This window comes from Alternaria atra (assembly GCF_907166805.1).
Source record: "Alternaria atra isolate CS162 genome assembly, contig: 25, whole genome shotgun sequence".
NCBI lineage: Eukaryota > Fungi > Ascomycota > Dothideomycetes > Pleosporales > Pleosporaceae > Alternaria > Alternaria atra.
Genome location: NW_025091323.1, coordinates 221,868 through 237,402, shown reverse-complemented (window position 1 = coordinate 237,402; position 15,535 = coordinate 221,868). Strand labels below are relative to the sequence as shown.

Genomic DNA, 15,535 nt, shown 5'->3' with positions numbered 1-15,535 from the left:
AGGACAAAGTATCCAACTTTTGAGCTATCAACTTGGAACTGTTGGAGTGTTTTGTATACAACTTCAGCGATCCTCTCGCCTGTATGAGCGCCTGTAAGTTGAGGCAGGGCAATAGGTAGGTCCCTAAGGTTGCCAAAGGTATCAGCATAATGAGCAACAACGCCAAAGAACCCGCGTTTACCACCCTTTGTTGTCCAGCCGTCAAAGCTTATATGAATTTTGCTAGCAGCCTGCGACAGATCTGCAACAACCAAGGGTTCTAGGTGTCGATAGAGCCTCATAACAAAGGCTGATATACTGCGGTGACTTACCCATAGGGCTTCTGCAGCCTCTGGGTTAGCGTACGCGATCATCTCGCGGAAAGCTGGTGTTTCAAACTCGCGGAGGGCGTGATTGTTGTCGACTAGCCAGCTGACTGCAGCGTATCGAAAGCCTTGTACATCAAATCCTCCCAAACGTGTTTGCAATGTCCTGAGATACAGCTACACGGCTGTTACTCAACAATCGTAGAGACGTTTGGCCGCGAGGCAGCGTAGTACTAGCGAGCCTGCCTTGACGATCGAGGCGATGGCCTGCGCGAGCTTGACCCATATGGCTTATCGCAGCTGTTGTTGAGGTTGTTACCTCTATTGGGCGCATCCCATCTCTGTTCTGGTGTCGATAGCAGTACCTGCAGATCCAGAAAGTCCTTGTAGGGTTGCCGAGTTTGGCGACGCGATAGCCATGCTGGAATACCCAGCTCTTCTTTCCCTTAAGGGTCCTTAAGGGCTTCGTATATTGAGGTATATCAGCCCAGTTAAGGCCGTCAAAAGTATCAGCAAACCGGGCATCCAGCTCACTAGTATTGCCTGTAGTATCGCCGGTAATATCGCCTGCCTCGCTTGTAGCTTCGGTAGCAGCAGTTGAGCCCTTAGCTGGCGGAGGAATCGCGTCTCTAAGTAGCGGATCGAAGAGCTGTAGTTCGAGTGGAGTCTCCTCGGCGGCCTGGCTCGCGGCGATCGTTAAGGCCCTGCCCGGCGAGGCTGTAATAGGCAGCTCGGGCTGCAATTGCGATGGAGGTTGCGATGGAGGGCTTTGGCGACTAACTCTAACGCGTTTATTAGGTGCAGCAGCACGATTAACAGCGCGTTTAGGAGGCTTTGGGGCATTATAGGTAGGCGTAGCGCGTAAAATACTGTAGATTAGCGGCGTAGGAGGCGTCTATAACAAGATACTAGATAACGTGTTTGCATAAGCTAGGGCGTTTCGAAACAGATCTTTTGCGAGGTTACCTAGGTGCTGACTAATAAGAACTCAACACTAAAAAATTATCGCGATATCGATCTTGCGTAGGCCCCGCTAGCCTCATCCTACGCCTCCTATGCTGCGATCAATAACGATCAATTAGATCAATTTTTCAATCAATTTTAAGCCTCTAATTGTTCCTAATTGGAAAATCTCGAAGGGTAAATTGATTTTGAATTGATTGAGCTTTTGCATCAAGAATCAATCAATTCAATCAAAAAACTTGATTGTTCCCAAGTCTGCTGTCAAGAAGTCGTAGAGTTCCATCATGGTCCAACTAACACTGGACTGCATATAAACCTTCCCATTCTCGTTTACGAGTTGTTGATCGACGCCGGGGCGGCGAAACGTCGGCTTGAGGTCCAATTGTATGCCATTCAGGTTTGTTGATGAAGCACCGCTGTACTGGTGGCCGCCGGTCCTAATGACGATCGGCTTGTTGACTTGGTTGGCGTATTTTACGATCATGCGGATGTCTTCGATGCTGCTGGGTTGGTAAATTTCTCCTGGGTTCATGTCACGCTCTTTGCCGAATGAGGATGAAGCGTATATGTTGTTCGCGCGATCGTAGGCTTTGGTGTTGGGAATGAGCGCGTTGCCTTGGAAGCCTTGAATGGACGCCATGTTGAACAAATGTGCTCTTCAAGTGATGGATTGCTCTATGTCCCGAGCGTCCAGTGTGACCTCTACTTATAGAGTCAGCGTTTCAGACTAGGTAGAACAGAGAAAAGCATGAACCAAAACCCTAAGGGATCAAAAATTCCATGTGACTTCTCACAGTAGAGAGCGCGCACCCGTCCGCTGCATAAACAACCATGTAGGTCTGCTCTACCGCCATTTCGGTCTGCATCTAGATCCCACTAATAATATGGGCCAATCGTACTGGCTGCAGTAGGCGGCAGAGAACAGCTTCTAACATTGTCTTAGGGATTAAAGCTGTTGTTCATGGTGTGTTACGCAAGACAGTTAGGACGAGGCAGCGGCGGCGCCGGGAGAGGGGCTTGTCCCGCACCATCTGACTCTTTCGAACGGCTGGAGACTTGTCGCAGTGGGGTTGCAGCTGACATGCGCAACTACAGCTTCCGCCTCCGGCACGTCAGCTGTTTTCAGTCTAGCTACAAATGAGGCAGACTCATCGCTCAGCTTTAGTTGAAATTTATGACCATCTCACGCAAGGCTGTACGGCTGAGCAAGATCTCACAGCTCTGGAGGTGTCAGCTCCTCCTTCCCCGCTATTGGTATCTTAGGTTGCAGTATTGATTCAGCTGATCTTCTTCAGCCCCAGTACAAGATGATTTCAGCCTTAGGTTTCTGGAGTACAAAGCGCAATGCAACACGTAGTTCGGTCATCCTTATCATCATCATCATCATCATCATCACGATCATCACATCGTTGGTCAGTTGTATCAGCTGAACAGATTCTTGATGGTGTGTGTGTGGTTGCGAGCTCAAGAGGCGTTCCCGAGACGGTAGCCGATGCGACGGCAGAAACAGTCTCAGCTTCAGCCAAAGTAACATCTGATGTAGTGTGTGGCAATACAGCTGTACTTGATAGTTTGGTAGGTACGGATTGTGAGTTGGAAGGGTAAGCGGACGTGCTAGAAGACCTAGTGTCAACATCTGTGAAGGTAGCAATATCTTCTGTTGTGAGCAAGCTCATGGACATTGCTGGAAGCTCGCTAGACGCCGAGACGATCTGCGCAACAGCTGCTGACTCTGCCACAGCACCCATCGACGACGAGGTCCCCTTCTCCGATTCTAAACGTTCAGCGCTTGTTGCGAATGCACTTGGAGAAGAGCTTTCGATCGATGCAATCGTGGGCAAAGAAGACGAGGCAGGGTAGGTAGCCCATGTGCTCGTGGTCTCGAACGCTGTAGCGGAAGACAACGCATTGCTTGATGATGAGGCGACCGAAGGGATTTCGGATGTGTTTGTAGTCGCTCGCACCCCTGATGACGTGATCGGAGCTTCCGCGGAAGTGGACGATGGGGACGAGGACGCAGAATCGCAGTTGGCAAAGCCTAGCTGAAATCCAGTACCGCAGTATGCATCGGTGCTTCTGATGTGCTGCACTAGTATTCAGAAGCAGCTGATGGAACAGGCATGGGCTGAACTTACCAGTATGAGTATTGGCTGCAGCAACTGCCTCACTTGGATCCAACACAAGTCATGTCGAGAGGTGAAGCTTCGTAAGCATTACCGCATCGCGCATTGGTGTAGATGTTCCTGATGGCAGTATTTGTGGCGGTCGAGGCAGCAATGGGAGTAGCGCGAGATGAAGTTAAGACTGAACGCGTTGCAGAGACAGAACAGGTAGCAGCTGAGCTCGAGCAGGAACCGAAAGTAGGATTGAATCTAGTGCCACAGTATCCGTGTCTGTAAGCATCTCTTGGTCAGCGGGCTATCATAGTGATACCAAATCTTGACTTACTTCGGGCAATAGTTGCCGAAGACGACTTCAAGCAAGTGAATCCTGTCTTTACCCGGCAAGATCCATCCTTCGACACCTTTGCGGGCACCTCAAGAGAAAGAGACGAAGAGCTGCAATTTCCAAGCCAGGCTGGCAACCAGAGTTGCAGTGAGCAGATGTCTTCCCGCAGTAGTTGTATTACGAGCGGCAGTCACCAAAAGATGAGCCGGTACATGTAAGGCCAAAGTTGCTTCCGCAGCGGCCTGATTTGCTAAGGGGTGGACTGCTTACAGCAGCATTGACGATCGGTAGGGTCGCGCGTACTGTAGCGAGAAGGGACCGCATGATGACGAATTATGCATTGAGAGTTTTTCATAAGATGGTGTTGATTGCGTGACGGAACGAGTGACAAGTCGGCGAAAGGTAGGGCTCCCGGACAGTGTCCGGCGTAATGGACAAGAGAGTGCGCAATGCTGTATGTTTGTTGGGATCACAACAGCATTTATGGAACTCATGGTGGTTTTGCTGTTGTGGAGGTGCTCGTCGCGATCTAACAGGAGAAGCCACAAACGGGCCAATGAGGCCATACCGCAAAGGCGTACTGATGTGGTGAGCGGAATATCGCAATAGGAAAGGCTATGCATTTTTGTGAGGGTGCTGTGATATTGACCACGAGGATTTAGGAGATCTAGATTTTGGTTGCTGTACTATGTTCGCGGAGCCGCCGATGATCAGCACTGTTCGGGTAAGGCTGCCGCGACTAGTGCCCGCCCTGTGCGTCACCGAGTCAGCTCGACAATGGAAGAAGCAATATGAGGAGTAGTCGGTTTCCACACAGAATGATGCGGGCTGGACGGGGATCAAACACCCACGGTACCCCTCGGGCACGTAACATCTTTCTGTCACACGTCAACCTCGTTCTACATTTGCGTGATCTTCACCGTCTTCATAATCCCCTTGTGACCCGCTTCACCTGCATCAGCCAGCCCACTGTCTTTGTCCTGCTCCCAATCATGGTTCAACTCCATCGTACTCCCGCTCAGGCTCGAACCATCTCCACCTACGACATGGACCGTCTGGTGTTTCGAATCATGACTATTGAGCTGAATATCATTTTCGCCACGCTGGCTTGCATGTTCCCGGTACCCTGATCGTGACGGGTGTCCCGAATTCCACATGCGCGAGTGCTTGCGAGAGGTGCTATCATGCGTCGACATGTCGCCAAAGACCTGGCGGAGCAAGGGGCGGAGAGTGGCGGCGGCGGAGGTGGCGAGGCCTATGCCAGTTTCGCAGGTGGACCATATTGCAACGTCAATAGTAGAGTAGAGGAAGTCCGGTATGTCGTTGAGCCCGTGTATGAATGGGATGCGGATGACTGTTGCGGTGGAGCCGCTGGTGTCGAGTTAGCATACAATGCAAGGAACACATTGAAGACGAAATAAACTTACATAGCGCAGAAAGCGAGTACAACAGCCACAGTAGTCTTCTTTTTCTTACTCATTTGCAACTTGTGCACGATGAAGATTGGAACGATACTGAATGTCCAGTCCGTGGCACAGGACAATGCAGAGTAGCCGTAGAATGAGTTCACAACGAGCTTAGAGGGGATGCAGTGGCCTTTGCCGCCGCGAAACTGTTCCCAGAAGAATGAGACAGGCCAGCATTGGAAGGTGAAGAGGAAGAAGAAGTACACGCTGTAGACTTGGATGACGATCAGGGCGATCCAAAGAATGGTGCGGTGAGTTCTCTCAACGGCGATACGCAGCAGGAAGATGCCGATGCTGAATTTGAGAAAAATGTTCGTAGCAACGTATGTAGGTTCGCAAGCCCACCACCACTGATCCAAGTTGTTAGCCTCGTGGAATATGCTGTTGACATGGTACTGCACACCTTCATGCCCATGGGATACTTTTCGTCCGGAATAAGATAGCGTCGCTTTCCGGTTCCATTCTGAATACCTAGTAGCGCGAGGGTACAAAAGACCAAGAAGGATACTAGGGTAAGGACAGAAAAGTAGTCATCGGCCGCGAAGTTCTTCACGATGACCAACTTGCAGTAACATCGAAGCAGTACCAGCAGGGTGCAGATACAAATGAAGAAGCCCAAGACACCGGTGAACTCCCCAGATCGATCTTCTCGCGCCATGGTTGTCGGCAGAAATATAGTGTAGGAAACGGCCCAATTCGAAACTCATCATGATGCTGGGGAGACAGCTATGTAGTCTGTCAAATTTTCTCTACGTCCTTTTCCATAGGGGTTGACATGACTCCGACACGAGCGCCATACATGCAGGGGCAGGCTGATTGCCCGTGGGGGGAAAGATTTTCCGCAAGGTGGGCAACAAGCGAGCGAAATGATCCACGATCCATCTCCACAGCGATCAAGCCCTGACTCGAATATCAATGGCCTGACATGATGCCACTCCATCCCTTTGTAATAGACGCGATTGGGGAAGCTGTTCCGATACGGAATCTTGCGATAGTTGACCTACAGAACGCTATCTAGACTGAGATTTGGGCAAATTTGCCAGGATAGTGGTCTCAAGTGCATATCGTCATCTCCGCGTGGCGGATCTAGATTTTCGCAGCCTCACCAGGACTAGCCGCTTCAGCCGCATATGTTCAGAACTTATCAACATCAAGCATTCCAGATTTATCGCAACCGTCCTATTATGTTCGTCACTCACTTAACTTTCGATGTCGCTCCGACAGTTTTGCGGTGCTGGCGAGCGTGCGACGCGATTCTTTGTTGTCAGAGGCGATCGCAAATACATGCAAATGGAACTGGTACTCCCAGCGACACTTACGGCTTATTCCGCTGTCTGTGATGCACGCTACCGGTAATGTCAATCCAAGCGTGACGGGACGCCCGGTGTAACGAGGCACACTTTGATCCAGACTCTCAAATTGTCCTTGGTGTTCTTGGATACAAACAAGTGCGATGCGCATCTATTTTACCGCTCTCGTCCTCCTGGCACATTAGTTCTCAACGCTAAAAAGCGTGTGCCTAACTATGCTGTTGCCGTTCTGTCAACAACGTCCCTAGTTCTCCTCTAATCCTCCCCTATCTGTTCGCAACAGCATATAAAGTACTCCACAAGCGAGCTGCCCGCTTTTGCCAAGACATCACTAAAACCACGGCTGCACGCGACTGTACAGCGCCGTCAACAACAGTAATTAGAACTCTTGCTATACTACTCTACTAGCAATCTACTACTAACAGAATGATGTGGGCTGGACAAGAATCAAATACCAACCATATTGCTCGGGCGCGCATTACTTTGGCTAGCAAGCTACTGATACCCCTCTGTCTTCGCAGCATGACTTGGTTTCGTCCCTAACTGCATGACGGGGCTATTGATAAAGTTGTCCAACCCATCGTGGGTGAAGAACGTTTGCGCCTTCGAGATCTGAACTTCGTTTGCGCCGCGTTTCCAAATGCTCTCATCGTAAGCCGTGACCGCATCTTTGAGAGTTGCGCTCCCGCTCTGTACGCTTTTCAGCGCTTCGACGAGGCAATGCGCGGAGTAGAAGGCATTGTTGGCGCCTTGCCCACGATGAAAGGTCATAGCGTGCGCAGCATCGCCGCACAGCGTCACTCGTCCGTCTTGGTTGTCCCAAGGAACCGTCTTCCATATCTTCAGTTGGTCGCGCAATACTGGTGTGCCCTCCGGTATCCATTCGATGGCGCTTTTGTATGGCTCTGCCCACCCGTCTCTCTTGACGTGCGCTTTGAGGCGCTCCAGTCGATCCGTTTCGTTATCGTGGTCTTCGACATACTTCAGCGGCCACGTTGAGAGTATCTGGAATGTCCAGGTACTTGCGTCCTTCTCATCCGGCATGTCGAGCACGTTCGCGCGGATGTAATGACCTGCAGGGTGGATTGCAATGTCTACCAGTGGATGGAGGCGATCTTTGATGAACTGTGCTTGCTCGGCGGTATACGAGGCGTTGAAGTTCATCAAGGCAAACGGAAGCGTGTCCATGCTGCCCTCTCGAGGTAAAAGGCAGCGGCGGACCTTCGACATGGCCCCATCGAGACCGATGAGAATGTCGCCTTCATCGGTTGAGCCGTCCTCGAAATGAATCTTCACCTGGCCGTTCTCGATATTCTCGTAGTGCGAGAAGCTCTTGCTATATCTGACATCCAGTCGCTCCGCTAACAGCATGCGCAGTCTTCGGATGTTGATCTCCCGTGCTTTCGGGATTGGGAAAGCAAACGCTTCTTCTCGCGTTTGGCCGTTGTAGATGACGATCCGATCTTCGCCGATTGCCGCGCAGTCGGTGTACGGGTCTACTTGACATGAGTTGATCTGCGCGCTGAGTTCTTCTGGAATGAGATCGAAAAGGTACGGTCGTGCCCAACCCAACGTGAAAGCCCAGTGACGATTTCTGTAGACATCGTCACCTTTATCGTATATGTTGAACGAGATGCCAGCTTTCTTGAGACCGTGAGCGAGCGCGCACCCGGCAGGGCCTTTGTATGTTAATGAGCGTCTCTTGGGACGAGGAGTTGAGTACATACCGGCGCCGATTATGATCGCCTTCAGGTTTTTGTCGACGCTACCCATATTGGCAAGTTGTGATTTTCAATACGAGAGTGGTGTGGTGTTGCAACGAAAGTGACAGGACGTTCTCGAAGGTCTGCATTTCGAATGACCTTGGGTCGCGGCGTGAGCAGTTTTGATGTAAAGTGCCAGCCCGAAGCCATAATGCAGGTCATTCACCCCGCCGGACATGTGTATGCTAGTGCAAAAGAGTGGGGGAGATGCAGAGGTAGCGGAAGCGGCGGGCGCCATCATCATTAGCGCCTGATGTCGGTTCTCCGCTTCCCCAATCCCGTGCTTAGGTATACAGCGCAACACGACCTCCGCTCGCTTCGTGCGTACCCTAAGAACAGGCGCAGACGGCTATGACGTGATAATGCAGGGAAAGTTTGAGGTATCATGGTGGCTCGGGCTGAACGGATGCACTATCAGCACTATGAGGACATCTAGTTTTTAGCGTTCATATAATATGTTCGTGCTTCTATCAGAGGATGACAGAAGTGCAGCAATGACAATCGCATGGAACATGGGGATGAGGAGTGAAGACTTCATCTTTGACAGAAGACTCGGGCATTGATGAAGATTGAAAAAATGAAGGTCACTTGCAGCGAGGCTTTGGGCTGTATATCGTGTCTATCCAAGGCAACTAGCTTCTTTCCTGACTATCTCATCATGCGTAAGACTATGACATTGGGCGGCACCACGTGCCTTGCTCACTTCTGTTCGATCATGTTCCAGCTCCCACATTGATTCCGACGGCGTGGCATACTGCAGCGCGGACAATCTCCCTGACAATCTCAACTTCCTCTTCATTCCTCGGCGCATACACCATGATCCAGCTTGGCGGTGCCAACCAAGTCACCGGGAAGCGTTGTCCCCAACCCCTCTTCATCACCAGCTTCGCGTCTTGCGGGCTCACATATACATGAAGTGAGTTCTCCGCCGGGTGCACATGCGCAACTTCATAGAAGATCTTGTGCGCGACAGGGTTGATGGTCTTGATGTCTGGTTTTACGTATATGGCAGGGCCAGTACCCCCCTCCGTTTTGCTAGGGCGTGTCTCGATGTACTTTGAGTATGCCGCTGTGTTCGCGAACTCATGCATCAGATTGTGAAGGGTGGTGGAGGCGCCAGGCGTTATCCTTTCGGGTAATTGGCGTTGTGGTAATGTCCAACGCGTAAGTCCAGGTCTACGTCCGACGCGATCAGGAACCTTCTGAGGTTTGATGTAGGAAGTACCCGAGTCGGGAATTGGTGTTGCATCCAAGAGGTTCTGACGCGTATAAAGCAAATAGAGTCCCCATCGCCGGATCTTAATGTAGCCTTCTAATGTTGGAGGTGTGCCGCCCGTTCCTGCGACATTTCAGCAATCGCAGCTCATGAATATATGGAGAATCGCGAACCGAGTCTTTGCCAGCTTTTGAAGTCGTACCAAAACGCCAGTCCCGCAGCTGCAATGCCGGCCAGTATGTATTGAGCCACCATTTTGATTGAGGTTATGAGGCGGGAAGCAGGATACTATCGCTTGACCGAAGCCTGATGAGAGAGCGAAGACGTCGCGTTCCTGAAGGCTTGTCCCTGAAAGTTTGCAGTATCCGCTCCAAGTCGCAAGCTTGAAGGCTGCGAGTCGTAGCGTCAGCGCGATGTGGGGTGGGTAAGGGATCGGAAGGATGTCGCGGGCGGGAAGTCTAACGGCACTAAAACGTCGGATCCCCTCACCAACGTCCAATCGCCCGGCTCCATCCGTAACACCTCGGCGGCCACATCAAGCAGCATGCCACGATACACAAGTTTTCTTGTGCACGACAGGCGCAAAGTACCGGTCGCCTGCCGCAGCTCGACCACTGCACAATACACAGAGGCCACTTCGTCAAGTTTGCGACACAGAGTCGAGAGCTAGGGAAAGGAGCTAGGCGCTCCAAGGCATCCGCGGTTTCAAGGGCGACTATTTCCACCGGCGCCTTGAAACATCGCTCTCAAGCTTCATAAGTGAAGGCATCTGTCCTCTGGACGCAGTAAAATGCACACACATGAGTGCTGAATACACAGATGGTACTTTGCAATCGTTGCGCCGCCGAACAGAATCAAAGTGAAGCCGAAGGCTCTCATCCACGTGCCCTGGCATCCCATCCACCCATACCAACACAACTGCAAGGATACCTGAGACCATCAAAAGAACGAGAGCTGTCGATCATTGAAGAGGCAAGGGTTGAATCGCTCAAGGCCGAATCGCTCAAAACAGGACCCCCATCACCAAGATCACCCGAATTCGCGACCGCGTCAGAAACGCATCTCAAGCATCGCAAACCACGGCAACCAAAGATGTCGATACCACCTCCGCTCCACCAGCAACTGCGCCTGCTCATCCGCGCAAACCACATCCTACACCATCATGGCCTCGTCGACGCATTCGGCCACATATCTGTGCGACACCCGCTGAACAAGGAGCAATATATCATCGCCGCGTACGACCCTGGCGCACCAGCGCTAGTCAAGAATATGAGCGACTTCATATCTTACTGGGTAAAGGACTCCACGCCTGTCGATGCTGATGCACCACAAGGCTACAGCGAGCGCTACATCCACGGCGAGATAATGCGAAGGTTCCCTAAGGTGAACTGCGTCGTCCACTCCCATTCGGAGGACGTCATTCCATTCACCGTAGGACATGGTGCGCAAGAGCCGCATCCCGTGCGACCGGTGTTCCATATGGCTGGCTTCCTCGGGCAGGGTGGCGCATCTGTGTTTACGATGGACAGTCTATACGGAACGGCGCGAGCACCATCGGAGCACGACTTGCTAATTAAGAGCGCTATGCTTGGTGCAGCTTTGGCTTCGCGGTTCACACCTGAGAACCCTGTAGTACTTCAGCATAAGCACGGGTTTACAACGTTTGGAGCTAGCATTGAAGAAGCGGTGTATCGGTCGATATACACCCAGAAGAACTGCATACTACTGCAACGGGCGATTGGCATCGCGGGGGGTGATGCGGAAGCGGTGTCGTATTTGAGTGCACAGGAGATCAAGGATTGTGCGATTATGAACAGGAAGACGCTGGATAAGTCATTCAGGCTGTGGTTGAGGGAAGTGCAGGTCAACCCGCTATATGAGAACGAAGAGGGTGAACCGGAGAAGGGGAAGGTTGCGGGAATGAAGATGTGAAGGTGTCACTAAAACTGGGGTTGTTGCTGGTGCGCTCGGCGCCCGAGTTCGAATTTGCGTCATAGCTTCGTTGACCCGCTTGTGGCTTACGCAGAGTAGCTACACTTGGTGGATCAAGGCGAACGCTTTACCGGGGCCTAACTAACGCCGTGAGGGCTAAGGGCCATCAGTGGTTTTTGGAAGCTAGAGTGCTATGTTTGTTAAGAGTAGTATCACAACGTGGACCAAATTGCCTAGCAGGCTTGTATTTTTTGCCGACTCATGGTGTCGCTCAGGAACGACTGTCGAAGAATTAGATTTACTTCAACAAGCTTTCTTCTTCCCAGTGGTAAGCAACATGTCTCGTAGGGCGTTCTCTACTCAAATGGCATCTCAGTTGGCCAGGGGGTCTTTTTCGACCCCTTTTTCTTGTTTTTCGTTATAGAAACTGGGACTGGTAAACCCCATTGATCGTCAGGCGTAGGGGCTTGATCGTGAGCGGAAGTCTCTTCCACAACTTGGTGGACCTCTTCTTTGTGGTCTGCTAAGGTTTCTGCCGATTCAGGGGTTTGATGCTTGTATTCCCAATCTGTGACATTCTCCAAAAGGGGCTCATCAGTATCTGGATGACGTGAGCCTCTATCCCCTCGGTAGGATTCGACCAAACCCCTCTTGATATATCGTACCTCGTTGGAGTGGCGAGACGTCGCGAACATTTTGTAGAGCTTTGAGCCCATCTTCCAAGATCCTAAGCTTTTCACTGCAGCGCGTTCTCTCCCTTGAAGACTCCTCGCTCTCTGATGCCAAAGCAGCGACGGTGGTTTCGTCGATGTCGATGACATCGGCTGGAGAAAACAAAGACGGAAGTTCTTGAATAAGACGCGCTTCGACAGCGAGGACGCTGAAGTCATCAATAATCTTCTTCTGTGCGACCTACAACTGTTAGTGACTTGCACAAGAGGCAAGACAAGTGACCTTACCTTATAGTAAGCCTGCATGAAATCTGTGGCGGTAGAGCTCGCGTAGCTGTGCATATCTGCCTCGGTCTTGGAAACGAGTGCGTCAACCAGGACTTTCACGTCGATTGAAATGTAGCGTACGCCACTCTCAGTAAAGTCTCCGCCAAGGACCCCCTCCAATGATTTTTTGAGCTCTTGTGCTCGCCGTTTGTTCTGTGCTTTCTGTACGTTGTCCGTGAGGTAATGATTGTACGTGATCGGATGGCCGGTATTATGAGGTTCCAGAAGCTCTGCTACTTTCGTACGGAGTTCGGCGGTAAGTCTTTCCAACCGGACGTAAATAAACTGCCTCGTTATACCAGCGAGACTTGTTTCATCACAGACGTGCGCTAGAGCCTTGCGAGCAAGGAAGCGGACAGCATGAAGAACGATCTCTAGATATTGATCGACAAGTTCCATCCAAGGCTTTCGCTGTTCATGAAACAGCTGCCCAACAATAAGTGGATCGAATGTTCCCGGCAACTCTCGACCTCTGCTTCGCTCTAGGAGCTTGGTGACCTTTGAGATGTAATCCGCGCGAGATATTTGATGAGGTAGCTTAGTCGGGCCTTCGTCCATGATAGTAAAAGTGTGGCCCTTCTTGCGCATATCGGCCGCAAATTCTGTCAGTGTGTTCTGGAGAACCGCTCGTAGACGCTTTTGGTAGCCTTCAGTGGTGGAAGAGTCACCGAAGAAAGGATCCGAATATTGCCCATCGACAGCAGCTCTGACAAGCGTGGTGAATGACTGGCTGACTTGTAGAAGGTATCGTCGCTGCTCTTGCGACGTCGCCCTGGATGCACCCAGAGTGTCCAATCTCGCTGTACATTCTTGAATACCGTCCTTAATCTGCACGAGCACATCTGGTAGCTGTGCTACAATGTGGTCTTTGAGAATCTTGCTGAGTCTAGGCTTCAGAGTGTGGACTCCGGTCTGATCGGTCGAAAGCGACCTCCATATTCCGGTTTCGAAGAACAGAGCTTCAGCTTTGTCGCGCTCCTCTGTAGTCGTGTCCTTGGAATTGAAATCCCTATTGCGAAGCACGTGCCAACCTAGGCGGAACTTAACGTCTTTGTTCTGCGCCAACTCAAGGTAGAACCGTTCGCTATCAGATCCCTCGTCTAGCGTATCCGGCTTCGTAATCAGTCCAAGGGTACGGTGCCCCTTTGGATCGATCTCACGCGAATACTTTGTGATCGATTGGTTGTTGAAGCCGTTCTTGGCGGACACGACGGCGAGTATGATGCTACGTGGGTTCTTCATATACGAGAGCACGAGTGACTTGACTGTCTCGCTATCTTCTTCCGACTGGGAACGGCTACCAGCTTGAAACAGTCCGGGCAGATCGACAAGAGTAAGATGTGGTTTTTCGGGCCCTGATAGCTCCAGGCGAAGGATGTCAGAACTGAACACTTTATCGCTCCCCTCAGATATACCCATTGCATCTTTCGCGGCTTCAATCACAGCCTCGAGTTGCAGGTCCTCTGGCGAGACGGAGTAGTGGAAATTGTGCAGCTTCTCCAGATCACATTTTGAGCGATCCCTTTCCCGTGAACTGGGAACGATACCAATCTTGATGGGTGCATCTGCACCTCGTCGAAGGATTAACTCTGTCGCGAACCTAGTACACAGGTTGTCTTTACTCGGAAACTTCATGCCTGAAACTGCTTCAAGAACTGAGCTCTTCCCGGAGGACTGTTCGCCACACACGATAATCTCGGGCAGGTCGATGTATCGATTGATTCCATGTGATCGGAGATTGTCGACAATGTCCAACAAATCTTTCGTTTCATCGGATTGCAGAGACATGGTGCGGCAGTAAGCGCTGTATCAAATTTTAAAGTAGAGTAGGATAGCAAATCGAAGTATGATAGCAAATTGAAGTATGATACCATAACCAGAGAGCCTTCAAGAATATGTGGAAAGGGAGTATAGGCGAAAGACACATGCTCGAGCAGTGGGTGCGCCTTTTAAAGTGAATAGAGTTGCTTGAAACCTGCTGTATCTACGTGTCATAGGCGGAGTAGAGTGCGCGTAGCTACCGTCAGTGGCGTAGTGTTTCTCAAATGATAGCCCACCACGTCTCGCTCCACCAATGCGTCCGTCCGCTTTTCATTGCCTGGGATCCTCATATGACGAGTTGCGCGCGGGTGCATGTTAAGCGCTATCGTTATGCAGCGTCTCTGGATGTTGAAGTATGATTGGCAAGGGCGAAATCAGGAAGAGGCAATGATATTTAGTGATGTGGTCGGGCGGGAATTATCCCGCGGGTTCGTTGAGAACCTAAGGTAGTACCGTGAAGTCTCAGCAACCTTCGGTCCGCCATCAGTCGCATAAGATCAATTGTGAGCGGAGGACCTTAATTCGAAAATCAAAAGTAACGGGGCGTGGGGATGTGTGTTAGCCATATTGATGTGATACTCAATCAAGGCGGGGGTGAAAAGGATTTCGGTTATTGTGGCACAGTCACTTGCTTACCGTAGGCAACAATACCAACATGTCTGACATTGCCTGTGCCGCTGAGTATTGCCACTTTCCTTGAGCTATGTTCCTGTTGGCAGGGTTAATTCTTGTCACATATTGTTTCTCAATAAGCCAAGATTATCTCAATGGCGCCTTCCTGTGGCACTCACTCGCACCAAAGCGGGCGCTAGTCGCGGCAGCCTTGCCCGAAAAGTGCTGCCCGTTAGGGGGTGGGGTGGATGGCTCGACAAACATCGCACGGTTCCAACAATGTAGATATACACAATACTTCTCTCCATATCGCGCCACCCAACTGTCGGTCTCTCTCCAGGCTCTGAAATCTTTCGCATCGCGACCTTCATTTCATTGCGCGAGTTTGGCTTCGCAACGCCTTGATTGACCCGCTTGTTGCTTCTCACATTAAGCTGCTATACTCAGTGGACCGGGGTTGAACGCTTTTGCGAATTCAAGTTATGCCGCGAAGACCGAGCAATACGAGAAGCTCTCAAGCAAAAGGATGCTATATTATTCAAGACTGGAGATGCAGGCCAAGCTTTACGATACAAAAGATTGCGAATCGAAACTCGTATCAAAACACGTCCTTCACCATCTTACACAAAGAACCGCCTTGCAGCACTTCATACACCCGAAGCTTAGCAATTCAAGAAATGCTGAAGTTCCATCACATAATC

The 15,535-nt window shown here is 51.0% G+C and overlaps 6 protein-coding genes across 6 annotated transcripts; 1 reads left to right on the top strand and 5 right to left on the bottom strand.

Annotated features, from left to right (window-relative positions):
* Positions 1-1,494: 1,494 nt before the first annotated feature.
* On the bottom strand, positions 1,495-1,908 carry ALTATR162_LOCUS5087 (uncharacterized protein; the record flags this gene model as incomplete). The annotated part of the gene is made up of 1 exon (XM_043312704.1): positions 1,495-1,908. The coding sequence occupies one exon, from the start codon at positions 1,906-1,908 to the stop codon at positions 1,495-1,497; it is 414 nt and encodes a 137-aa protein (XP_043168639.1).
* Positions 1,909-3,050: 1,142 nt separating this feature from the next.
* ALTATR162_LOCUS5086 (uncharacterized protein) lies at positions 3,051-5,840 on the bottom strand (the record flags this gene model as incomplete). Its single annotated transcript, XM_043312703.1, has 6 exons — positions 3,051-3,393; positions 3,437-3,661; positions 3,717-3,804; positions 4,660-5,087; positions 5,144-5,532; positions 5,586-5,840. 6 exons carry the CDS (start codon positions 5,838-5,840, stop codon positions 3,051-3,053), a joined length of 1,728 nt encoding a protein of 575 aa, XP_043168638.1.
* Positions 5,841-6,987: 1,147 nt separating this feature from the next.
* On the bottom strand, positions 6,988-8,265 carry ALTATR162_LOCUS5085 (uncharacterized protein; the record flags this gene model as incomplete). The annotated part of the gene is made up of 1 exon (XM_043312702.1): positions 6,988-8,265. The coding sequence occupies one exon, from the start codon at positions 8,263-8,265 to the stop codon at positions 6,988-6,990; it is 1,278 nt and encodes a 425-aa protein (XP_043168637.1).
* A 703-nt stretch (positions 8,266-8,968) lies between these two features.
* ALTATR162_LOCUS5084 (uncharacterized protein) lies at positions 8,969-9,726 on the bottom strand (the record flags this gene model as incomplete). Its single annotated transcript, XM_043312701.1, has 2 exons — positions 8,969-9,594; positions 9,645-9,726. 2 exons carry the CDS (start codon positions 9,724-9,726, stop codon positions 8,969-8,971), a joined length of 708 nt encoding a protein of 235 aa, XP_043168636.1.
* Positions 9,727-10,563: 837 nt separating this feature from the next.
* ALTATR162_LOCUS5083 (uncharacterized protein) lies at positions 10,564-11,403 on the top strand (the record flags this gene model as incomplete). Its single annotated transcript, XM_043312700.1, has 1 exon — positions 10,564-11,403. One exon carries the CDS (start codon positions 10,564-10,566, stop codon positions 11,401-11,403), a length of 840 nt encoding a protein of 279 aa, XP_043168635.1.
* Positions 11,404-11,759: 356 nt separating this feature from the next.
* ALTATR162_LOCUS5082 (uncharacterized protein) lies at positions 11,760-14,189 on the bottom strand (the record flags this gene model as incomplete). Its single annotated transcript, XM_043312699.1, has 3 exons — positions 11,760-12,004; positions 12,069-12,315; positions 12,363-14,189. 3 exons carry the CDS (start codon positions 14,187-14,189, stop codon positions 11,760-11,762), a joined length of 2,319 nt encoding a protein of 772 aa, XP_043168634.1.
* Positions 14,190-15,535: the final 1,346 nt, after the last annotated feature.